Source organism: Anopheles merus, chromosome 2R, assembly GCF_017562075.2.
Source record: "Anopheles merus strain MAF chromosome 2R, AmerM5.1, whole genome shotgun sequence".
Taxonomy (NCBI): domain Eukaryota; kingdom Metazoa; phylum Arthropoda; class Insecta; order Diptera; family Culicidae; genus Anopheles; species Anopheles merus.
In genome coordinates, this window is record NC_054082.1 from 13,358,936 (window position 1) to 13,385,286 (window position 26,351).

Consider the following 26,351-nt stretch of genomic DNA (forward strand, 5'->3'; position numbering starts at 1 on the left):
GTTGGTGTTTTGGAGCGTGCAGAAGGCGTTTTGTTTATGTTTTGCTCTTATTATTTAAATTGGGCCAAACTAAGTTATTTACACAAACAAAACTTCAACAAAAACTATGCAGATTAGTGCTTATTTGGCAAACCGATTGCAAGTTTGCGTTAAATTCGTTGAAATATTCTTCATTAATCAAGACGCCTTAATGTATGCAATTTGCTAGTCATAAGCTACTCTTGAAAGGTACAAACGACACGGAAACACTTAACAGTGTCATCCAATGTCCTGGAATTTAAAAATAAAGTACACTACCTTCCATTATGATATGAATAAGTAATTCACATAAAATGGCCACCACACTCCTGTTGCTCTACAAACATGTAATTATTTGCTACATCATTGTCGCAAAAAAAACGAACCCTCTGCTCCTGAAACAGCACCAATAAACGATAATTGATATTCACTTTCTATTTATCCGCTCCCTTTCGCGACATCGCACCCTTAATGCGTTCCATAACTCTCGCGGCGGATTCGCACAGATGTGCACTTTTGCTCCCGCTACATCGCACCAACAACGGTGCGAAAGATTGCAGCCAAAACCGCGAAACGACTTCACACGGGATAACTTCACATCCTCCCCTCCCTCAATCACATTCACCCCGTCAATTGATTATGCATGAAAGGATAATTTCCCAACAATCTTCCCCCAAGGCGCACCAGTGGTTGTACCAGCCGCGTGCGTCACCCGTTGCCATGGGCGTCATCGTACACCTCGTCTGCCCCCCTTCCCCCTGCCACACCCAACCGTGTGAACCGCGTGTGCCAAAACACAACGGGCACAACCCCCGCAGGGCCAATAAGTAGGGTGAATTGAACCGATTGTTTTGCAAGCGAAAGTCAGGCCGACGACGACAACGGTGCTGGCATGAGGGAAAGCGAAACCTGCGAGGTGAAAACTCGCGGAAATCAGCGTGAAAATAACTTTATCGTTCGGCGCCCACCCCTCCGCGCCATCCACTGGGTGGCAAAGTGGCTGTCGAGAATAACACCATTTAGAGCCATAAAACCATAAGCCCAATCGGCGCGACTGCACAGTTATGATCCGCCACCGGAACCGTGCGCTACGGCCCCGGCACCGAGCTTCGATACTGGGTGGGAGGGCGCGCGTTTGGGCACCGTGGGCCCGTGCTGTGTTTGTGCTGTGTGCTGTGTTGTGAAGTGCAGTCGAGTTTGGTGTTGATTTTTGGGTAAACGAGTCGCTTGTGCCGCTTCGTACGCTCGGTGGAAAATGCTCGTTTCGCAACTTTGCACCCGATTTCCGAGTTTGAGTTGGTGAAAACACTCACAAGGCAAGTAATCGAAACCATCCTCGCTGTGGTTGAAGTGGTGGTAGAATTGTTCGGATTCCTTTCTTTCGGATTAGGAGAAGACGTAATTGTCTCTTGGGAGCATTTAATGTCTTCATTCTCCATCGGTTCAGCAGCAGCAGTATCATCAGCAGCAAATTGATGCCATGAGATTTAATTATCCGCTTTCTTCAAGATGCTTTGCGAGTCGTTTCAAATTAACCACCAATGGGGAGAAAATACCAAAAACCATAAACGGAACAAAATAATGCTAAAGCCCATCCCATCCCAACAACAAAGAAAGTGGCGAAAGAATTAGCCCAGGTTTTGCATTACACGTTCGCGACTGGGGAAATCCTTGAATTCCACCAGTAAAGTCATTGGTCTCGTAACGCAAATTATAAGGTAAATTTTTAATCAATCCCTCCCCACTCTCGGACCATTTTGCCTTTGAAGAAACGGGCGAAGAAAGCAACAGCTTCGGCACAGCAAGCATGCTGCCCTTAGCTCTGCAGCACGCTGGAACGCTCCTGCAACGTCCCTGATAGTCTACGCCGCGGACCGCGAGCAAACTGTGGAGGTGGATAAATTGTTTTCCAAATCGTTTCTCCCTTCTTTCTGGCCCGTCCCACTGTTCTTTGCTCTACTGTCGGTGGTCAACGATACTGATAGGCTGCTGCTGCTTCTGCTGCTGCTGGCTGCCGCGGAGTTCGAACGGCATTTCGCCAATCGCACCGCAGCAGCCCCGTAGTACGCGCGCGATGGATGAAAAATAATCAACCGAATTGAATCTTAAAAGCTTCGTCCATAATTATGATCAAATATTAATGAAGTGAACGCCAACCGAGACGGGAGCTGCTTTGGATTTTGGGGTAAGGCGAGCGGGGGGCCCGGGCCGGGCTAACTTCAGACTTTGCTTTACTTTGCGCTGGGCAGCCGGGGAGGTGGCTGATTGTGTATTCGGTCGGTTCGGTGGCTCTGTGTGTTAGCATACGAATAAAGCAACGACATTATTGAGACGTTTCTAGCGGGTGGGCGAACCGGCTAGCAAAATGTGCAACTTATTGCTGTGGATAGCCACAGTTCGATGTTGAGTTTGAAGTTGAGTGATTGAAAATACTTTAAATTCAACACAGTCTTGAAAGATGCTTTAGTTGATTGCTTTGTTAAAATTTGCATACATTTAGGAGAAATGTCCTCGAACTCTCCGTGCTATGTATTGCATCGTTCCGCCTCGAAGTATGCAATTTGCATTACAGAAAACAATTATTACCATCTTGATTGTCTTTTTTATAGTAATTACAAATTTCTATTAAGCTAAATAGTTATTCAAAATGCTTGTATGGCCTTGTGTTTGTAAAACAGTGGAGAATATTTCCCACAACAATATGCTCGAAATTGAGACATAAAAATATTTCATTGCCGAGCCATTTTTCAGCCCACAGCATACACCCCTAAAACTGGTTTTCCTCGAAACAAAATGTGCAGAAAAATGCTCTCGGAAATATTGGTACGAATTCCGTCGGCTCCCTTCTTGAAAGTTCGCACAAATTCTTCACTCACGCCTCATTCCAGTGCTGCCCGCAACCGATGCTTGAGCCATAGCCCAAAAGTGAGCAAATATCGGGCACACGCGACACGCTCGGGTAGGGCGTCCCGAAACGAAGTGATATTTAATCCCTTTAGAACGCGAACAAATCACAATCGGGACCTGCTTTCCCCTTGGCAGAAATGATCCAGAAGAAAGAGGACGAACAAAAAAAAAACACCAACCAGACCCACCGCTCGAGCACCGCGCGACCAGTGTTACCTTCCGTAAGATTGCTTTCTTTACCTTCCGACTAATAACAACTCCCTGAGTGCTCACACACACACACACACTCACAAGAGGAGCAATCGTTTTCAGCCCGTTTAAGGTAACAGTGATTTTTATTTCCCACCTGAAGCCCGTTGCGCACGACACGGAAATGAATATTTGAAGGAATAATTCCTGTTGCTACCTCGTATCGTCGCACGGCACACTGCCAAAGGGGAAGCGTGGAGCCAGGCACTGGCCAGGAGTGGTGGTAACGGTAAACTTTTCACACCTTCCCGGCCCCGGAACGCCCCGAACGATACCCGCGCTCGTTCGAAGTGCTGCGGCTGTGGAAAAGGACGCCCGCGAACAGGGACTACCCCGTTTGTGTTCGCTTCGCTTCCGGTGGGATAGCGTTACCTGGTTCGCATAATAGACTCGTACTCGAGTCCCCGGGCAGGGAACGACGGTACCGTGTATATCGATGATGTTTGATGTGGAGAAGATGATGATGCAGCAACAATTCCAAACCGGATCAGGGCGCTTGCACAGTGCGGTATGGGAGTTTGAGTCGATGTCGAATCGCACAGCGACGAAAAGAGACGAAAAGCGCCTTCAGACGTTTAGTATGCCAGGCATAAGTATGACGATTAGAACGTTGCCTGCACCAAAGCATGTTTGCGTCGAAAGAAGGGAAACATTTGCTCAATTCCCCCACCGAATACACGAATACAGGTGTCCTCTGTTAGGCTTTTCCAGCGATGGTACATGAGAGAAAAAAATGCCTTTCAGTGTTGTCCTCTAGAATGGTTTGCCTGGTTCTGGTATGGGATGTACCGAACGAAGAAAGAAGTTCCTTTCATACCAATTCGCCACGGCCGCGAGGAAAAGCTCGGTATCCGTCCCCGATGGGAGCATCTTGTCATGCAAAATCATGACCCAGGTTCCTGCTAATTGACTTTTATGTTGCTCAATTGGCTATTATTGTTTGCTCATTGAGTTATGGTGCGTGTAAGATGAACGTGGGATAATTTACGGACTTGCCTGCCGTAGGGATAGTTTCGTTTAATTTATCGCTTACATAAATGACACAAGCAATTATTTTTTTATGTTAGAATTTTAGTTCCCCTGTAGAAACCCCTCTTATAACATGAGCCTATAAATTAAAGTGCGCTCATTTGATTAGTAATAGTAATAATTTCTTTCCATAAAGAACGTTAACGATTGTTTTACTTTTAATTTTGGAAGTTAGGTGAATGTGTACTGAAAGATACACACTTTAAGGCAATTTTACTTGTACATTTGATCATAACCAATCCCATTAAACTGGCTGGCTGTTGTGCGAATGCAATTATAAATTTATCATTTTTTTACAAACTGTTCAAACTAAAAACAGTATACTACAAAAGGAACAAAATACACCCATCCTTGCGCTTTCCATCCGCTGTGTAGCATTTATCCTCCCTCCCGCAAACAATACCACCTCATCAATCATGGCAATGGTTGGCAAGGAAAATTGCCATAAACTCTACCACACCTTCAACAGTATCCTGCCCATGTCTCGCTCCGCATAAAGCGATCCCTCACAGAATGTGTGACACATCGACCGAACGCAGGGCAGAACAAACCGCACACAGGATCGGCTGCACCGCCTCAAGTGCATCGGATGCTGTTGTCGCGTTGCCATTGTCCACAGCACCTGCACCGAGTGATTGAGAGCTGGGTGCAGAAAAAAAACAAAATCAACAACAGCAACAACAACTGTCGAAATGAAATGACTTTTCTATCCTGCCGTAGCAACAAAAAAAAACAGAACCGTGAGAAAGTTTTTCCCATCCAAAAAAAATCGGCATTCTGTTGTTTTGCTGCTATTCTCCTGCTGCTGCGTTTCTATTTCGACCGTTCTCGTCTCTAGTAGGCGAATCTGCTTTGTTTGCTCGCCGTATGTGCGCTTCATTCATGCGCTCTGATGGATTCGATCCTTTTTCAGGCACATCCTGCCCTATCCATTGGTCGGGTTTCGATTCGATTTGCTAAATTGTGTAGCTGTAGGATGGATTGAAGCAAACATCGGGGGAAAGCACGGTCCTATGCAAACAACGTCACAGGACGCATAAGGTAGCTCATCGTTCAACGAGCATCAGCGAGACCTCAGCCACGAGTTTTGCAATCAATGTTCTCTTAAATGCGACCTTTCTTTGTGGAATGGTTTGAAAAAAAAACAGAGTTTAAATTTTGCAACATTTGTTGCAATTATTTCTGCTCATATTTTAAACACACACACACACACATTCGTGCACACACACCAACGGATAGAAATCCATTACGGCTTTCCAGGATATTTTCCCTCACATTTGCTTCACTCCACACTCATATATCAAATGTCAGTTTTCTACTTTCTAAAGCACTGTAAAAAAAAGCTTTCTCCTGTGTGTTGTTCCTGCCAATATTTGCTGCTGTCCTCATCCTTTGCTCTCTTTCGTTCATTAATTTATCTGTTATTTTTTTTTTTTACTTTCCTTCTGATGTCATTTCATGATCGCTTCTCTTCCATTTTAATAATCACCGTTCGTTTGCTCTATTTCATGAGCGTTTCTTTCTTTCGTTCTTTTTTAATTGCTTTCGTGGTCTTCTTCTTTTTGTGCAGCGACACCACTGCCAACACCACTGAGCCTCATGTTCACCATGTGCGTGTGTGTGCAGCACACATACAGTCGAGAGAGATAGAACAAGACAGAAGGAGCATAGCAAGATCGAACATTTTCTTTAGATTGCTGCTAGACTGTTGCTGTAACCATTTCGGTTTTCTCATTCCATCCCATTCCAGCGGGCCATCAACAATGTGTTGCTTTTCCGAGAATTTTGCCCATTCCCAGCTGCCGCCAGCGAATGGATTCGTTGCAATAGCACATTATTATTTTCTTTCTTTCATTTTTTGTTTGTCCTAGAAGCATGAGTAGCGCTGCACGAGAAACGGGAAACTAAAAGATAAATGCGACGCAAACAACGGTGCTGCTGCAAGCTGTGAGAGCACAAATTTATGATTCGGAATAACAATCTTAATGACTTGCATGGTTGAATTTTGTGGAAGAGCTTTGCGAAGCGCATTTGTTTTTCTGGCCCCCCGTAATCCCGGTGGATGTGCAAGATTCGAAAATTTACTAGCAAAATATGAAAATGATCACTTCACTTCTACAACTCGATGGTGTGCAGCGTGTTTCAAATTTATGCTTCAAATATGGTAAAACGCTCGGGGCAGCAGCCGTCAACCGCTTTTCTAAAATCACAACACATTCCAGCAAACGCTTCCTCGTTTCGCTCTTTGCGCTGTGTGTTGTACATTGTCGATGCGTTTGTTTTATCACTTTTATCTCTGCTGCTTTCCACATCAGCATTACGCCCGGTTTCTTGTTCTTCCGACGCGTTAGATAAGCGTTTATAAAATCACATTACGCGTTTGGTGCGTTTTGGACACACTGCGCACACAATAGGGCTTAAAACCAGCCACGGTGACAGGACGCACCACGGGCAGTAAGAAGTAGAAAATTATATTTATTATTTTTTGCCCTTTGTTCTCTTCCCATTTCCTTTACCTCCCGCGTGTTTCGTCTCGCCAGTCCCCGCGCCCGCTCCCTTTTCGCTTGTCCTTCTTTTTTTTCTGGTCTTCCTCCCTGTGTCCTTTTGCTGCCTGATGAAAAACAGCACTTTACCGAACAACACACCCACAACTTTCAAGCTTTTGTGTCCCGTATACACCCTCACACGCACAGCTACACAGCACAAATAAGCTTCGCTTTGCAATGTGTTTTACGCATTCGCTTCTCCACTCCGCTTCGTCCGCTTATCTATCTTTCGTCCCTGTTGCTTCTCGTTGCTCTTCCCCTTCCCAACCCGATGGAATCTGATCCTCTGCGTGATCCTTCTTCGTTTTGCTGCTGTCGTTGCCGTTGTTGGTCCTGGCAATAGCATCTTATTCCAATGGCAGGACGAACACACGTGCAGCACCGGTGCCGTCATAAAAGCTGGCTGAACATAAATAAAGAAAAAAAAAGTACAAAGCAAAATCGGCAAAGGACAAACGAAGCACAAACGCAAACGGTGCAGCAGAAAATCAAAACGAACGCACACAAGCGAACGAATAATACCAATCGCTGGTACGCTGGAAAAATCGTCGTGTACAGTTTGAAGAAAAATGATGAAATGGTGAACACACACCGTACCAGAGGGACGAAGATTAAACACGCAGCAAAAATCGAGATAAATGCGAATAATCGTAAAAAGAGGATGGAAAGGAACAAAACACATTAGCACAGCGCGTCGCACAGGATTCGACAGGAAAGGCAGTAGAAGAAACTGCTTAAAGTGCCTCTAGTGTGTGTGTGTGTGCTGCGTGTGAGTGCGCAGGAAGAAACACGAAACAATCATAGATCAGAGTAAAGTATCTCGCGCATAGACGCATAGGAGGAAAGGAATGGCAGTTTTTAAAAAGGAATTGAGAAAAAAAAACACGAAATGAGGAAAAACATGAGAACCATGGGAAGCACTTCGGGTTTTGGGCGGATGAAAAAAGAAAAGAAATGGATGTGTTCTGCACGCCAGCGTCTGTGCCGAGTGCTCTTGTCATTCGCCGAGATGGAGATGAATTGACACGACAGGATAATGGGCAAAACTGTGGAATGTACTAAATCCTTCACTATCGCACTTCTCCTGCACTGCGAACGGGTGTTTTCTTTTTTTTTTACCCGAAACCGATCTCATCTTTACGATCTCGCCTGTTCAACAAAATCATTTGCTAATTCTTTTTTTGTGCAGCCTTGTTTGGCTCAATTTTTGGTAAAATTCCACACCGATTCTCTAGCGTCCCATTGCAATCCTTCCTTACATCTTGAGAGAGAGAAAAAAAAAATCCCTTCTGCATGCATGAGCGATAAGCGGGTGGATTTCGATTGAGAGGGAAAGAAAGGAAAAGGATATTTTTAATTACCCCGTTCAGAGGGGCATAATAAATTGCTCTACCGACCGAAGGGTGCTCGCTCTGTATCAATTCAACATAATAACGCCAGGGAGAAAGCTCCCATAGATTAAGCCAAGTGACAGATTGATGGGAAACCTAATCCAAACGTAGCTTTGGGCCGCGCTGGACGAAGAAGGAGAGCGGGTGAGACATGTTTAATAAGCCCCCGCACATTATCTATCCACCACGCAGCACGATTTATGCTGTCAGAAATGTCAGAAAGTCGCCTGCGGGGTTCGTATTCTCTGCTATCATCGCAATCGAGTCCCCGCGTACGCCTTAACACGCCAGGTGAGGTTCTAGAGAGAGAGAAAGAAAAAAAAGGATAGAAGATACTATGGACGTAAGCAGCATACAAAAGCAGTGCAGGAGAGGTCGCAAGCGAACCAAACGGGGGAGTTGTGTAATTCACAAAATGATCAAAGACTTGATTTCGATTACTTTACTCAATTTCTTTCACTGCAAGAGGAACTAATTCAGCCGTGAGAGAGACGGTGTGTGTGAGGGAGAAAGAGTGAGAAACGAAAAAAAAGGATATGAAATGATAGCGTCGCAATTTGGTACATTTAGCACTCCATTAGCGTAATACGATTTCATCGCAAGTCCTTCAAACAAGTACGAGCCACTTGCAAATCGAAACCCGAGAGCCGAAAATAATAGAATGCGAAATACTTTAAAAGCAACCGTCTGGCTCCTTCTCCCCGCGGGAAGCACTGCATTACCATCCGCACCGGGCAAGCGTTCCGGGAAAGCATTACATTATTCCTTTTTACATCACGCGAAGCCTGCTAGACTGGGCTAGGCTGGCTGGCGGTCGACTTCAATAGTATCCTTCGCTTCATGCTTTGCTGGGCTGTTTTTTTCCCTCCTTCCCCTGTCTGTCTCTTTATTCTGAGCACTCGATGTCCAGGCTTTTCATAGAATTCAACTCAACCGTAGCGCAGCGGGAATTAGACGCCAGGCCAGGCTTTGGGCTCGGCCGGGGCCTTGGTTTCATTACAGCTTCAGCTTCCAGAGTGGACAAAGAATGTGCTGGACATACAACTAGTGTGCGTACTTTATCAAATGTGTTCTACAGTTGAAAAGGAGGATATTCTGGTACGTTGTAATGACAGTGGACGTTGAAAATGACTTTAAGGCTTCAGGTTTGATCATTTGAGGAATCAATATTCGGTACATTGAAATCCTACATCGTCCAAACACACTCTCAAAACAGCGAAGAAGCGAATTGATCCTACAAATCGTGTGCTCTCACTTTCCTTCTGTCAACAGTTTCTAATTCCGATGCAATCACACAAATCTCCATCTAGCTTTCGATCTCGAAGCTTGCCAGTGATATAGAACCACCCAATGTCGATAACTTTCCGTTCCAAGAGCCCTCCGCCGCCTATCTAGGCCTCCAGCGGAGAGTGAAGAGTGCCTGGAAGCTCCTCCAATCCAAGCCAATAATTCAACCTTTCCACAGCGTAGTACAAGTTAATTTGATCCTCCTCGGCTTATCCATCGACTTCTCTGGCGAGATCGTAGAAAAAAAAACAACAACAACAACACCAAAGCCCGTACATCGCTCGCTCCCCATCTCCCTCGCACGGGGCTCACGGTCGCATGACACGGTCACCATAAATGTCACCATCGTCCGGCCGGTAACACACTGCCGAGCAATGGTAGCAACTGGTAGCATATTGAACCGAACCGAGCCACGGACGACCGACGGGGCCGGCTACGTTCTCCGACCGAGAGTCTTCCTCGCCAGCGTCGTATCGTTTTATTTTACACACGATCAAGCACGCCTTGTAGCAGTAGATTAAGATAGTCTGCGCCGCGATAATGGGTGCGAGGTGGCTCTCGCTTTGCTGCTTTGCGGGATACATGCTGCTGCTGCTGCTGCTGCTGCTGCTGCTGCTGCTGCTTCCCTTCCCAACGAATGCTGCTCCATATCTTGTGCGTCGGCATTAAACAGCTTGGATTTAATCGACCGGCAGCGTACAGATAGACCAGACAGCAGCAGCAGCAGCAGCAGAAGGATTTAAAGAAAATCCAAACAACCGAGCCAGGCGCTTTAGCGAGAGCAAAAGAGAACGCACAGAGCGAAAGCACCGAAAAGCGACATTAGATGCGAACGGGCTGACACACACACACACAAACACACACGCACCAAGGGATATGGCGAGCACAATGAATGTGTAATCTGATATCATTGATAATTTATATTCCGCACCGACACGCCACCAGCACGGCAGCAGCTTCGGGAGTTACATTAGTCTAAAAGCGGTTGTCCAAAAAGTAGGAAGAGGCCGAACAAAAAAACACACACACACACACACCACACGAGGAAATAGACGACGAAACGGAGAGCTCCCGCAACTCCAGCAAAACTGCACCGAGTGATGTTGGTCAGGGAAATCCTCGTCCGTGTTTGCGTTTGTTTCACGGTCTTCCTCTGGCTCGAACGCTGTCAACCGAACGCGATCAGCATATGAATCAACGCCTCGAGCCTAGAACGGTATGGATGTGTACCAGCTCGTGTGTGTGTGTTTTTTTATTCAGCGATTTCTTATTTGAAGCTTTTCCTGAGTTTAAACAAAAACGCAGAAACTTTGCAAGCTTCCAAAGCTTAATGATTCCCTACAAGAAGTGACATTTATCTTCTTTCCCTGGTGGCCTACTCCATAGATCTTGCGAAACAACTTAAGACAGCACAAACACGTCAGCTAATTATATGCTAGCTGACCGATTAACGAGCCCAAACCTCTAGCACCCAGTTTGTGGTCTGAGCCGCGTCCACGGCAACTGGATCGCAGCTCAGAGAAGACTTATTGCCACTGTCGCGTTGCTACTTTCGGTCCGCTACTGCCACCGGCTTCCCCCACCTTAGCAGAAGCTTTCCCGAACCCGCCGGGAGTTTGATTTCAATCTCAAGCTGTTCGCGTACCGGGAAGTAACGCGACTCCCAAAAAAACACTCCGTCGCCCGTGCGGTGGACGAATGGACGTGTACCACACGCACTGCTGCCTCGGCCTCGGCACGCCACACCGCCCGGCCGCGCACGCAAACCGCGCGAGGCAGATGAACTTTAAATTTGTCCGCCTATTGATTGATTGACGGCGGAGCAAATCTGGAGCAACAACTCCAATAGACCTCCGGAGTTTTGCCGTGCCGCTTGGACCATCATCGACGCGGTGTGTCGCGACGTTGTGTGCGACGGCTGATTCTGTTACGCACCAGCTCTCCCGGGTTCGTTCGCGTTACCGGTTCGCTCTGTGTTTGGTCGCACCGGTGCATGCCGGTGGGCCGTATGCCGGTGGTGTCCTTCCAGACCGGTGGTGTCCAGTGTCAGCGACGTTTTGCGATTGTGTCGATTATGATGTTACACATCCCGCTACCCTCCAGCACACCCTCCAGCTCAATCTGTCAATTTTCATTTCTCTTCGTGACAGGTTTTTTTTCCTCCACCTTCCAGTTTCCCCTTTTGTCCAGCGCTGCTAAAACACTACCCGACATCTGAGACATTGGAGATTTTCGGGCTTGACTTGCTGACAATGTTGTGCCGTCGCATGCGTTTGACCGAGCGCCATCTTCAACCGCCCAGAGAACCGCTGGAAGGTCCGATCGTACGGCCCTGTACAGCACGGAAACTGATGAACCTGGACACTGCCACAAGCAATAGCAACCACAGCACCAACACCACCGCAACGACGACCAACGACGCAAGCAGTGCACCGCACCCAACCATCACCATTCCAACGGGAGACGATACCGGGACAACCTGCGAGGGACAACCGTTTTCACCACGTGGGAGGTAGATGCTTTGTTTCTTAGCTCATCCATCGATACTGCAATTATTTTTGCTTGCTTTCCCGTGTTTTTTTTTCGGGCAACTTTTTGCAATGCTCACCTAATCTCCCTGATCTTTTTCCTACCTGCACCACCTGCCTGTGCATGTGATCCTTCAAAAGCTTCATTATTAGTTCCTTTCCATTTCTCAGCGTTGGGTTCCCTTTTTTCAATTTTGGTACACAGTGTTTGGCAACAAGTTTTGCAACCACATCCGTCGGATAGGAGAGAACCCAAATGTGTCAACCAACGAGATCGAGGTGGCAAGGCCTCGATCGAAGGGACATGTTTTGGTAATTTATCTCATTTCACTGCGTACGACTCCAGAGACCTCTATTGTCCCTGGTCGCACGCACGCTCTGTATAATGTCTTGCATTATAGCACGTTTCATGGATTAGAGCACCTAAGACATCATACCACATTGCCTGCCACACATTCGACAACGACCTCAAAACAATAAAGTAATAAGAGCACAGCACCGTGTACCGTAAGCGCTTTTCTCTCGCAGCTGTTTCTGCTTAGGAAGTTAACAAAAAAAAAACCAAAGAAATTCAAACTTTACGTCACTACCGCTGACCACCGGGTCTATCTGTTCGGCTTGCCTACGAACCTAAAGCCTCCGACTTATCATTATTATGCTAATCGGTTTATGGCACACCAACTGGCAGAATTTATGGCCACTCTCACAGCCTCCCAGGGCTGCCCGAGTGCGCACTGTTGGTGGCTGCACCAATCATCCCGCACAGGGCTTTAAATTAATTAGATTAGATTTCTATCGTGCGTTCTGCAAAATGTAAAAGTGGAGTGTGAGTGTTGTCTCCGGTGGGCTATAGGGCACAAGATCTTCGAGGAGCGCAACAGCACGAACCGCACCGGAGGAGAACGGCAAAGCCAAACGAAGCACTCTAGTGTGATGCAACGGTAACAAGAGCAAGATGGATGTCGTGCTGCAGGCTGGCGATGAATGTAGGAACACCATCACGGAAGGAAAGTAACGTGACCTTCTGGTTCGGGGAAGATTGGTACGGGTCGGTGCAGATAAGAAATGATTTAATTTATGAAATTTCTTACACGAATGGTGGAGCTAGACCTAGCGAACATCATTTCGCATAAACAAAATTTAGCCAGAAAGCATGCTTCCTTCTACTTTTTCGTGTACAAAAGCATGGGGTTTGTCTATTCCTTTGCAAAGATGATGGAAGATAACTATTGCAGAAGACGGACTTTGCAGGAGATGAAGCGATAGGCCACATATGTTTGTAGAAATACTTGAAATCTTTGAACATGCGAAAACAAAAAGCTCCTATTTCTTAATATTTGCTGAGCCTTATTTGATTGATGAAACAACTTCATAAATTTCAACCTAAATATACGTACATCTTTGCGATTTCTATTGCTCGTCTAGACATTGAGTATTAAATTTTAATAACGTCCCATTGATTTCTCCATGCAGACAATCGTAAATCATGGAAACATTTATTTAAAAGCTATCTAACCATCCTCATTTACCCAGAAAACTATTTTCCATTTATTACACACAACACTAAGGTTGATTAGGATGCGACGATCACTAAAGACCTCCTCTAGACCACATCGTAAACCATTCACTGTCATGCGAGTTGCTGATTAAATTGATCTGCTAAACTCGACTTACAAAAACAGACCGAAGACCGAACATCATGTCAATCATAAACATAAACGCTATTGTCTACCTTTCCTAGCATGTCCTCGCCAAACCCCGATACCTGTCCCGACCGATCACCATTCCATCAGATGAAGTACATTCGCGAAATGCGCCATTCGGACCGCAGCAAAAACTAGGAGATATTGGAAGTTTGCGAAATGAGCGATTCCACACCCCAAAACTTCCTCTTTCTTTCCCACCGCCCGCGCACACCAAAACCAAACCAACCACACGCGATGAGCTTTAATTAGGATCGAGCATAAAATTGATAGGAACCCACGGAACTATCCCCTTTTCCCGTCCCTCGACTCCTCCGACACTTCCCGGAGAGATATCGGATCTATGCACCGGCGCGAAGGCAAATCTTCTAACCGGTGCCATATCATTTCGCGGCCAGCAGCGTTACGGCCTTTGATTTCGGGCCTTCTCGGGGGTTTCACGCCCACCCTACCCACCCTCCCTTTGCTGTGCATGTGTTTTTGTACGTATATTATCCAATTTCGCTTCATTTCCTGCAATTTATTAGCCCTCGCCGATCATAATGCGCTCTTTGCGGGACTACAAATCTATTTCGGGCACTAAATCAAACGGGGCCAAATAAAAGGGTGGTGTCTTTTATTTCTCGCCCATCTTCCCGTGTCTTCCTCCCGTCACCGTGCACCCGTCGTCTCGCCATCCGGCCGACACTGCGGATCAGTGTCGGGGGAAACGCGTAGATTTCTGGAAAACGGCTCTTGCACTGCCTCGCGATGGAAAATAATAAAATCAAGCAAACGTACCATTTAACCAAAGCGGAGCCGCCGCCGTCTGGCTGAGCATTCTCCGGTCCATCCCCGAAGTGCCGTGGTCTAGGACGATAAGGGTGTACCACTCAAACGCCACGCCACGCCAGCAGGCGACGGGCGCGCCAGTTCGCGAGAACAATATTCACGCAGTAGAGAGCGAGAGGGGAAAAAAAATAAGGAACTATAACGCAACATATCTATAACTCGGTCTAACGTTCGCACGCGCGCATGTGTGCACATACCCTGTTTCCCATGCGGCTAGCCGCGAACGATCGCAGAACCATCGGGGCGGCATCGTTTGATTCCCAAAATTTGATAGCCAATATAGCGCATTCATATAATTAAAAATTTATGTAAATAAGATCTGACGCTTGCTCGCATGTGGTGGGACCAAGGGAGTGTATATCACAGGCGGACAGTTGTTCCATCCACACACACACACACACACAGCCCCGATTCGCGAACGTGTGTGTCCGACTAGCCGGCTGAGCCCGTATGTCAAACGCCAACGGGTTGTTGTGGTTGCGTTATTACGTTTTTTTATTTTTATTTCAGCTTTTTTGTCCATTTCGTTTTCGTTTCACATCCAGCGCTATGGCGCAAACACCCCTATGGGAGGGTCGTCGGCAGGGGATGTTTAATTCCTTGCAGCATCACTCAACAGTTTCGCGACTTGTTTTCGCGTGTGTGGCGTTACGCTTCCACTTCCAACGGACCGGTGTACCGTTGTGCATTTGAATTTGGCTGTTTTCCACCGTTCACAGCACGGCCACAGTTCCACAGTCGCGTTGGACCTCCTATTCTCAGTTCCGAGAACGGGTCAGCATGCGCATCGACCCTTGCAACCCTCTCTGCATGAACCACGGTGGCGCATCACACGGTCCGCTAACTAATGAAGCTAGGATTTTTGCCCAAAGTACAACAGAAATCTTAGAAAAATACAACACAAAAAAGTCCACCAAACAACCGAACACGCCACGCTGTCCACGGTTGATCACGGCCGCGAGCGACAAACGGCTAAAACGAACGGCGATGGCGACCAACACGTATTACTAGCGTGCCTGCAGTGTTGCGTTCGTGGAGGTGGAACCGTCTGAAGGGTTCGCTCGGTAACGCTTCTTCAACTGAGAACTCAACCCCCTCGCAGCAGTAGTGTTGGGGGAGAAACATATAAAACCCTTAGCTGGCTCGTAATAGCCTCAAAACAAATGTCAGTCGGTGGTAATTTTAGCATACGATCGTTAGGTTACGGCTTCAGTTTAGTCGGATGAAAGTGTGTCAAGTGTGTTGGAAGTAGAGCATTGGTTAATTTTAGGGTTTGAAGCATTAAAATTAACATTTGGAGCAATGTTAAAATGTTTTGCCGATAGCATGATGGTGTGTGGATGGAAGAATTCAATATCGCAAATATTGCAGAAGGATTACTAGCATCAAACCAAAGCCAAGAGAAGTTTGAGTTCTAAACGAGCCAAAAAGATGAACAGACAATTCGAGCTGAAATAGAACCGAATAGAGACTGACTTTAGATCAAGCTTGACTTTAGTCAAACGAAACCTCCATAAGGCAATGTCTTATATCCATGCTCCATATCTTTGAAACTACCCTCAACATTCCCAAAGCCTGCAAACATCGATACCATCACACTGTGCAGCATTGCATTCCTTGCCGCTCGGTTATTCGTTCTTCGAAACGTTCCGTGAAGTTGCAGCAAACTCAACAGCAAAAAATGTCTCTCGCCTGGTATTCCCCCCATTGTTTTCGCTCATTTATGCCCATAGTATAGCATTCTTCTGTCTCTGCCGAACATCGCGGTGGCGTAATTTCCGTGTTTATGTTTTGCAGTCTATTTTCCCCTTTGCCGACTGGGGTTTCGTCCTGCCGTAAATTGCTTCTGTCATCAACGTTGCTGCGAATCCCCGTTCTTCAATCCATTCCAATCCATGCGAAAGATACAAAGATCTCCACACCCAACATGACACGGCGTGAGTCATGTAGCCAACACCATGGGGGCCCCACGGGGAAATGACGATCGACGTTGGTGGTTCCAACTGCAAAGAGTTCGCCACCAGGTTCGCGAAATGAGCTGGCGTCGAAAGTGGACCAGCATGGGTGACGAAATATGACAATGGACTGTGGCTCCTGGCTCAAGAAATACAGACATCGAGCAACATCTACTACTCGCAAAACATCTCATTCGCTTTCCTGTGAGCGAAATTCTCACCCTCGAGGATCGCGAATCCCAATCAAGACGGGTCCGTGTCTCTACAAAGGTACGAGTTACACCCTCCGTTGCTGACTCGTTAGGGGCGTCTGGAGTGTTGATTCATAAAAGTCCAGGAACAACGGATTGAACAAGCTGAAAACAAAACTAAAAAGCACACACACACACCAATCACCCTTCACATCCCGCACAGTTGGAGGCAGCTTTCACACGCTCCGTCCGGGACCGCTTCTTCGCGCTTCGTGGTGTGGCGTTTGATTCTCCGGCGGGGTTTCCCAAACCGTATTCGCAAGCGGAAGAAGTTCACACACGCAAGCGCCTCGGCACGTCTTGAAAGGCGGCCGCTTGAATCGTTCTGCTGTTAATTTATACATTTTTCTTCCCTCCTCCACGTACCGCCCCACTTCCCTTCCCCTCCCGCTGCATCAAGATCATTCATGCTCTTTTTGATACAGATCGTGAAGTTATAATTTGCTCCAAAGATCATCTTCCGCCCTCTTCTCACTCCTCTACTGCTTCCCTCTTCTCGCTGCAGGAAACTCCCCGAAGGGCCCAAAACACCGCTGGTGATCGTGAATCTGAACATCCCGCCCGGCACGGAGACACTGGCACCGAAAAGCGCATCCCGGTCCGAGCGGCACAAGCTGCCGCACTTCTGCATGCAGTATCGCAATCTCGGCCGGCTCTGCTCAGCCCCACCGGGATGTGCGGGTGCCGGCGTGCCCACCGTCGTCGGTACGGCGGGCCCGGCAAGCGGCCTGATTCCTCAGATCTTCATCCAAAGCTTCGAGCTGCAGGATCGTCGCGCGGCGGACGGGCCGGCCGGCGCAGCGGACCACGATCAGCAGCAGGGCAGCCAGCGGTACAACATCATCACCGAGAATGATGAGGATACGTTCGCGACGCTACTGTTGGACAACATTTCCAACATTTCGCTCGAGATGATACAGCGCCACCAGCAGAAGCTGCTCGGCACGACCGCATCCTCGATCACGGAGAGCCCGCTAGTGACCGGGGTGAGCGGCAGTGCGACCTGCTTCCAGCACGTCGAAGGATGCAGCAGCATGGAGCGGACGGAGAGCAAAACGTCCACCGAGGGTCTGCTGCCGCTGGACGGTAGGATGGATTCGCATGACGAGCGAGACCGCCAGGCTAGCAGGGGACAGTCCGCCTCGGGTCCTTCGAACGATCGGCTGGCAGTGACACCGGAAGCGGTAGACAACGATCAGAACCCGGACATTCCGGCTGGCTACCGTTCGCTCTGCTACCGTACGCCCAGCCCCAAGACGCGCCAGATCATTCGCGTGGACATCGTTACCAGCAGGGAAAAGTATTGAACCAGGCGGGCTGGCACTCGTCCCAGACACTGTTGGATGCGAATTTGATTGGTTGATTGGCTTTAATCGGTTCTAAAGTACGAATAATAAATAAACCTCGTTTAGACAGTACGACTCAGCTGCGTATCAAACTGCTTCAAAATACTCTCCCCAGTATTTTTTCTTTTTTTGCTATGGTATATTCTTCAACCTTCCCAGAAATCGAACCGCAGTTTAGAAAGTTCCCAAAAGGATGATGATCACCACCAGGTGAAAGCAAGATCTCGCGCCGCTAGGCCGCTGCCTAGCAGCTGAACGCAGAAAATTGCGCATCCTCAAAACACCCGGGACAACAGCTGGTGTGGAGCTCGTGCTGTTGGACAAAGGCACACCCTTAAAACAAAGCAAAGGCTGAAAAGACAATCCCGTCCACCGCTCGCCGTACCCCTGCCTAATTAGCGGCCCATCCCGGCTCATCTTGCAAGCATCATAATCACTGACGTTTCGAAGGCATTCCGAAAATCCAATTTGCTTCCCGCCCCGGTCCAAACTGCATCCAAAATGAAGCTTCCAAAATGAGCTACAAATTAGCTGCGGCGTGTGCGCCACCATAAACTACATTGTCGCAAATGGACCCCGTTCGATTGTGGCCGAAACGGTGGCGTCGGTGCGTCGTAAAATGGTTTAATAGCGGAAATATTATAACCGACAAAACAGGAACGCGCCTGCAGCACTGGTGATCGCGCGCCGCTGGAGGTGCAGTTTTTTTGCTTTCTTTCTTTCTATTCCAACAATCAGTAGATCATTTGTGTTGAAACACGCTTATTTAATTATGTCTGCTTAATACAGCACATACAAAGAAATGGTGAATAATTAAAGCGTTCTGATCGTTGAGGGAGAAGTAAGAAAAAAGAGGCTCAATTTTTTTAAACGTCCAGCTTCAATATCGTGTGATCTTTGGCAGGAACGAACCACTTGGAATAGTCCGCTTATAGCTTCATTTTGTGATGCAGCACTCTTATTACCATCCTGTAGAAGTGGAGCCGAACTGCTAACCAGCTCAGGCTAATCCCAAAAAAAAACCCCAAACGTCCCGAAAGGTCAATCAACTTTCCAGGAACTTGCTTTTATTATATCAACAAAAACAAAACGGTGCATTTTTAGGCCTGGCCTGCCCCGTGCTACCTATTCCCTTTCGTGTCCCTTTGCGATTTCTCTTGCTAATCAACATTCGCCAAAGGAGAGATAAAGGTAAGCTCGCAAAAAATCTACTACACATCCCGCACGAGCGGGCACGAGATGGTGAGTCTTCGCTCGGCTGCATGCGACTGTGCTGAATTTAACCCACCCAGAATCCCCCTCCCGCTCAATCCCACCGTATGGCAGTTGCAGTACTACAGCGAAACACGCGAGCAGCAACCTAACGACGTAGAGCCACGCAGGAGATAAAAATAGTATCAGAACGAACATAATAGGTGCAAAGAAAAAGCCACATCGTATCCACAAAATCATAGGGCTCGATTATGATCCCTTCCACCCTACGTTCGGTTCGATTTGTCGCTTCTTTCTTCTTTCGGCAGTTTCATTGGGACGTGTTTGTTTTCTTCTTCTTCTTCTTCTTGGCTTGGCTGTCCAATCGAACCAAAAAGCACCACCCCGGGGCGAGGGAAACTATCTCCTCCGGTGCTGTATTTATGAGTCCTAATGATACGGGACCCGAAAGATGATGCGACCATTACACCCGATCGATGAGCTATCGCTGTACGGTGATAATTAAAATAATATATTACCCAAACATTCACACACACAAACACACGGAGCTTCACATGGGTGTAGCCCGTAGCGCCATTCAGACGTCACACGATCGATGAATCCGCAACGATCATTCCCAAACTGCCCTGGTCTAGTCCACCACCACCACCACCACCACCACTCTTCTGTTAGGATGTTGGCCGGTTGCTCGTTGCGCTTACCAACTCGCTTACTCCACCCGAAGCGATGAATCGAGGCATCGATACGTTGAGAAATGACAGATTTCCATGCCGGACCTGCCTTTTGTATTGTGCCGCCGCCCTAGCGTTTGGAAGATCTTCCTCCGGGATGGCGCCTAGCACGGGAAAAGGTTCGCAACCGAGCCATCCGACGTGGTGCAGACGGAAGCAGAGCCTTTTTTTTCGGTTCGATGGTACGTGTGTTCTTTCCACTGAATAGAGATCACACTCTCAACAACGGGCTTTTGCTTTTTTTTTGCCAGGCTCAACCTCAACCTCGATCAGGTATCAGGTATTAGTATTGGGTATTGGGCAATGAAGATTAGGGCCTTTTGCCACCGTTCCGCCACGTGGATTAACGCGTTGCCATTGAACCTGCAATTTGCTTCCACAAACAATGACCCAACAGGATCCTGCTGGCATGCAGATATTTACCTTACGAAATCGGCATTCGGGACGCACCAGAGTGGATAAACTGTCGGTGCAGAAATCCCAACAGGGCAGTGTACAGACGCCTAATACGATAATACGTCATTGCAAACGCTGCCTAGATTTAGATTAGATCCTCCCGAAAATACAACTATACATCGTTTAGCTCTTCATCAACATCCCGTGGGGGATGAAGTGGGATGTTGAAAGTGCCAGTATTCATCTGTCTAGCCCATTCACCCGTCTAATGACGGCTCACGAGCAAGCAACACGCTTCTTGGTTGCAGAAACTAGGATTTAAAATATGACCACGACCAAGAACAGTTTCACCCAGCACGAAATGAATTCGCCTCATTGCGTTTGCGTCTAGCGCACCGCACCATCAACCGTGGCGGTTCGTGGCGATCGATGTGATGAAGGCTGATTTATGGCTGCATCAAGTACTACTACCCCCATCGACAATGTTCACAGCATACCGGGGTAATCGACTTTCCTGTAAGAAAACTCGTTGCAGCCTTAACGACCGCTCGATTGTTGACGATTGCTCATTTTCTTCCCACTCTTCGACGACGACCAGTACGGGCGATGATGGTACCAAAACAATTTGCCGAAGGCCAATAGCGAAATAAACAAACGATCATTACTTCCCCCGAAATCTACTGCCCAAAGAGAGAGACAGAGAGACAGACGGGATATGCGGAAATTTAATTCTCAAAAACTACATTTACGCAGACGGGATGTTTTTCTTCGAGCACTGGTAATTCATACCGTTTCCCGCCCTTCCCATCCGGGGCTGCCGTAAACTTAATAAGCAATAAGACATAATTAGCCTTCAATATGCAGCACTCGCTTTAGGGCTGGGCGACGGCGACGACCTCGCCTTGCCCATGGGAGTGTACCCGTGAGCGGTGAATATACCAAACATCGAGCCCACTAAGCCGGCTAGCCAATATTCGACAGCTCATCAATCCTATGCTGATCTCCGCAACGCGGTACCCCTGGCTGGTACCTGGCCGCCCGAATGGCAATTACCCACAGCTCTAGTTGTCTAACTTCACAAACATCCTTCTGTGTCTGTACCTTCACCCTCCCGAAACAACCGCCTACTCAGCGTAAAGGTGCATCGATCACCGAACCCCACCCCCGGTCTGGTGGCGAGACGTCAGTTTGGTCGTTAAGTTGCAGTTCCCGTACCCCGTTGTACTGCGTACCTGGTATACAGCACAGCACACAAAACCTTCGCAGTTCAAAGTTGATAGCCCTCATTAAACCTCATTCCTCCCCGGGGGCAATCGTTAGGAACCACGCTGCCTAGACGATAGTAACCCGCAAATGAACGTTTCGCCCGCGTCGGCTTGCAACACTTTTCGCCAACCGCCATAAAAGCAGTTTTTGGCCAAACGGTGATCCGTCACTAATCTTTTGCTTCGTTGCATTCGCAGATCCCGAGGATGGCCATAGCTGCACGCCCAAAATAGCGAAAATGAGCAAAAAAAGCTTACAAACGCAACCAGCCACAAAGTAAGCATTGCTGCACCTCGGCCAAACAAATAACACAATGAGCTTCATCTATGTCCTGTTTTTTTGTACGTCTGTCTAGAGCTATGCTAATGAAACTATAATTATAGCTTGCTGCACACACATGTGTCTGCGTTCGTGACCGACGCGACACGGACACTGCTGCCATGAACGCGCTCGGAACATTCCGCTCTACAAGCAGAAACTAAATACCGATCAAAAACAAAGCCAAAATAAAGAATAAAAAAACACACACATGTACAACCTGCTCACCCTGAAACCGTGTATGTCTGCGTGCTGCAGCAGCCAGTGTGCCAAAAGCATGGCTTTAATGCTCCCGTTAACTGCAACACTGTCGCTGATATCGTTTTACGACCCAGCACCCAGACAAAAGCACCTTGATGCTTTAAAATGAACATAAAACATGCGCCAGCCACTACCGAACGAACTCCCCCAGCGCCCCCACCTCCACCTTGCCTCCCCCTCCCCACCCTTTTTTGGCTTTTATTTCTCTATCTTTCTACCTCCTCCCGGCCACCAACTGCTCCCGCCCTCGCAAGATCACTTGTCATCGGCGATTAGTTCAAGTTTTAAATCATTTGCCGGGGCGCATTCTGAATCTGCACTAGCACGGACCCCAAGAAGCCGGCGGTCGGGGTGTCGAGTTTCCGAGCCAATTTCGCAATCACGCAGCAAACTGTTCGGCAAATTCGTTTCCACACTCTCCTACCACTGGTCTCAGTGTGATCGTGTTCAGGAGGTGATGATTACCAGTAAACCAGTGCGGATGATTAAGAGATTCATTTAACGTTCAGCGCTTTAACTGTGTGCTTAGCAGCTAGGGGAAACCAAATCGTATTAAACCGCTCTCCAGTTTTACAATATACATATCGGCTCATATTAATTATCACCACCTCATTTTATCTTCCCAAACCGTGTCTCTCACACGCTGCTTAGTTCCCGCGCAAATAGAAAGGCAAACACAAACGCTTCTCACCCCTTTGCGGTTCACGCGCAACCCCACACGAGAACAAACACCAAAACCGGGCGGCTAATGAGCAGCAGGCAGGCCCATTCGCCTCCCTGTTCTGTGCTATTTCCATGCCGCGGTTTGGTCGCGAGCGTGCGCGCACGCCACCTAACACACACGCATATCACGCGGATTTGCAGATTGTAAACGTGTCAACTTAATGACTTTTTTATAACTTCATTCCGTAGCAGTGTGTGTGTGTGTGTGTGTGTGTTTGGTGGAGGTTTGTTTTTTAATTTGCTCGCTTCATTTAATTAACTCACCAGCCAGTTTGCGTTCTTTGTGTGCTCCCCCATTTTCGCGTGCGCCTGTTCTCATGTCCTTTCGCTCCTCCAGCCGATCGACCCTTTACTCCAAACGGTGGCAATAAACATCATCACCAGCAATGCGTTGTGCGCGTACGGTCGCTGTCCCGCAGAATGTTTATCATCTGCAACGAGTTGGTGCGAGTTTAGGTTGGGAGCCCCGAGTCTTTGCGCGGGCGAAGCGCAACCAGTCACTTACCAATTCCACAAAGCCCTCGGAACACGTGCGAACAGGCGGCACGCTCCTGCGGGCAGCCGGTACAGGCACGCCGGCCCACCGTGTACACCGGCTGGCCGATGACGTTACCCCTGGGATGGTAGTAGCAGACGATCAGATGGCCACCGTACATGCTGGCCGCACCGCAGCCCACGAACTGGGTCCGGGCCCAGATGAGCTGCGTGTAGTTGGACACCCTGACACCGCGCAAAAGGTGGAATGCAATATTCAAAGGTTCAAACGTGGACATCCGAAAAAAAAGGGATACAGAAATTGGCACGTGGCTAACCTACCCGGCGCTCTGCAGCCGACCGACGGACAGGTTGCTGCTGCCCGGTCGGTCCTTCTCGGCGAACCACGTACTGAGTGCGAGCGCTTCCCAGTGCTGCAGTATCGGTTTGGGATGGAAGAAAACGTTCTGGCCGATCGGAAAGGAGGGGTTACCTTTTTTTTTTTTTTCAATGGGAACAAAACAAACAAAAAGGGTGACAACATTGAACTACCGCGGTGAAGCCCCTGAAGGCCCTCGGGCTGATGAAACGTTACTTGCCAATGAAATCGCACTCATCGTACCCGACGATGCACTGGCGAACCCAACGCTCCGCCATGGATTGAAGATCCCGGTCCCAGTGCTGATGGGAAAGGGAGAGGCGTTAGCAAGATTGCCTCATTGACTAAACACGACCCGGGTGAGAGGTGTGAAGAAGGTTTGATCCGTACCAGAAACTGCATATCCGTCGCCGGCCGCCGGGGATCCGTTGCGACCTTGTTCCGCAATCCATTGTGTCCCATCATGAAGCTCTTGATGCTTGCCTCGCTCAGACGGATCGGTTCGAACCTGCGGCATCTCGGATGCGTTTCGTTAGCCTTGAGAAACGATATCCTTGAGCTAGCATCTCCTTCCCTTTAAACCGGTCCGCCTCGCTTACCTTGTAACACATGGTGTGAGTACGCCCGCCGCAGCTGTAACTTTCGCTGCAAAGGTTCACGTGCTCCTGGTCGAATATGGTCCACTGATACTGACCGAAGGCGAGGCCAATAAGGTGCACCATTAAAAGCACTATCTTCATCGTGCTGAAACTGAAACACACAATGATATTTCCTAGGTTTAGTTCCCACACACGTCACAAGGACATGGCATGGGTTGCTTTGAATGGTTTCTACAGCCCCTCCATACTCCATTACAGGGATTGCCAAAGCAAGAAAAAAAACAACAACAAGCGCTCATCTTCGTCAGGACATCATAGCCTACTACTACCACCACTAATATTGCTTCCACAGCTGGAACTGCATCATAAATAAGGCAGTATTGATGTGGACCCGGCCGCAATCGATCCACTGCCACGAGAGCAAATGTCGTACGATAAATGTTTAATCATGCACGGCGAGTATTGTGTGGCCGCAAAAGCATTGCACATAAAGCGCCCTTTTATAGCCGGCAGGCTGCCCCCGCTCGCTTTGATGTACCCGTACCCGGCCGATTGCAAATTTATGTACCAAGCTATCGCTAATGCGTTTTCGCTTATCCTGGCCACTGTCGTGGCATTACATATTTTATACTTGCTTCCATGTAACAAATGGTCAATCAGTACGCGTACCAGATTGACGTGCTCGGTAGTGACCACATGTTGCAGAACAAACCACAAAAAAAAACATTGCGTTTTCAGACAAGTTTTGTAACCAACTCTTATAAAGTTAAAGACAACGTTATCATTGAGCAAAATCAAATTAACTTTTTCCCACCGCCATTTTTTATAGCGCTTCACGCTTCGCGCTAAGATTTATGTTTCACCTCACCGCCCATAAAGACAGATCTATTATTTTGCGCTCCAGCCCCACATTCGGGCTGCTTTCCCTTTGCGTGCGGCTCCTCGATCGGACATTAAAATAGATTTTTGCAAATTGGCAATTCCGCAATGTTTCGCAATTTTTTATTTCTTTTCGCTATCATTTATGGGTGCCTCGGTCCGTTCTTCCGATGCGCGGCAAAGTGTTTCCCACCAATTTCGTTGCTTTGGCGGTTCGATAAAACTCACGCACACACACATAATCATGATTCGCCCAATTGAACTATCGGCTTCGGGCAGAAGACAGTTTGACAACGGGGCGGTTAAGGGAGATGGCCATCAAACAACAACATCAACAACAACAACAAAACCAGCACCGCACATAGAAAAGCTCCTCCTACCTATTTATAATTCGTGGCATTATTTTATTTATCTTTATTTCCCTCCCGGTGGTGAGTTTTTGGCGCTTCGCTGCGTCTTCGTTTCCCGCCGGCACATGTGAACCTTTGGTGGTGGCTTGTCTGTTTTTTTTTTTGTTCCTGTGTCTTTTCTATCCTCTTTCTCTATTTCTAGTCCTCGGTACTAGGCCGGGCCAGCGCATTTCGGGTGATGAGAGGGGCAAACGCAAAACCCAGCGGTATATATCACCAACCCGATTACCCGTGCGCCATGGTCGCGTTTTGATGATTTATCACGCACATATCTGTCTGTGGTGGAGTGGAGATTTGGGGCTTGGTTGATTTTTGGTTGCGGTCCTGGAGGGGGCCTCATTGTTTCGCTCCCGTCATCATCTTGTCGATCCCGTGCGGCGGCGGCGGCGGCGACGACGAGGAGTGTGTATCTTAGCGCTAGGCATTATGAGAGTTTATGTTGCCGACGGGCGCGCGCATACGAGCGATTGAAAACGGCAACAAACGCACGTGATGAGTGGAAGATATCACTTCCACACACACACACACACCGCCACATATATAGTAAAGAAATCATGCTACCTCAGGCGGATGCGGGACAGTGCCAGTCTGCGAACGCTCGAAATGAATAGTCTGATGAGCGTTTATGAAAATCTTTGCAAAAGGCTATTGGCACTGTGGGC

General features: G+C 48.0%; 2 protein-coding genes across 7 annotated transcripts; one reads left to right on the top strand and one right to left on the bottom strand.

Annotated features, from left to right (window-relative positions):
• The first annotated feature begins 1,240 nt into the window (after positions 1–1,240).
• On the top strand, positions 1,241–18,146 carry LOC121587626. The gene is made up of 3 exons (XM_041904584.1): positions 1,241–1,334; positions 11,601–11,939; positions 17,201–18,146. The coding sequence occupies exons 2-3, from the start codon at positions 11,680–11,682 to the stop codon at positions 18,000–18,002; spliced, it is 1,062 nt and encodes a 353-aa protein (XP_041760518.1). The 5' UTR covers positions 1,241–1,334; positions 11,601–11,679; the 3' UTR covers positions 18,003–18,146.
• Positions 6,821–24,705, bottom strand: LOC121587625 (venom allergen 5-like). Of its 6 annotated transcripts, none has more exons than XR_006004086.1 (7): positions 24,401–24,705; positions 24,192–24,309; positions 24,022–24,103; positions 23,765–23,915; positions 23,454–23,668; positions 23,213–23,379; positions 6,821–7,152 (listed from the first exon to the last, which is right to left on the bottom strand). XR_006004086.1 is itself a non-coding variant. In XM_041904582.1 (6 exons), the coding sequence occupies exons 2-6, from the start codon at positions 24,264–24,266 to the stop codon at positions 23,264–23,266; spliced, it is 639 nt and encodes a 212-aa protein (XP_041760516.1). In that variant the 5' UTR covers positions 24,267–24,309; positions 24,401–24,705; the 3' UTR covers positions 22,800–23,263. The 6 variants fall into 6 exon arrangements, 2 of the variants coding, with proteins under 2 accessions (XP_041760516.1, XP_041760517.1); XR_006004083.1 differs by lacking the exon at positions 6,821–7,152 and adding an exon at positions 7,725–8,439; XR_006004085.1 differs by lacking the exon at positions 6,821–7,152 and adding an exon at positions 15,327–15,342.
• Positions 24,706–26,351: the final 1,646 nt, after the last annotated feature.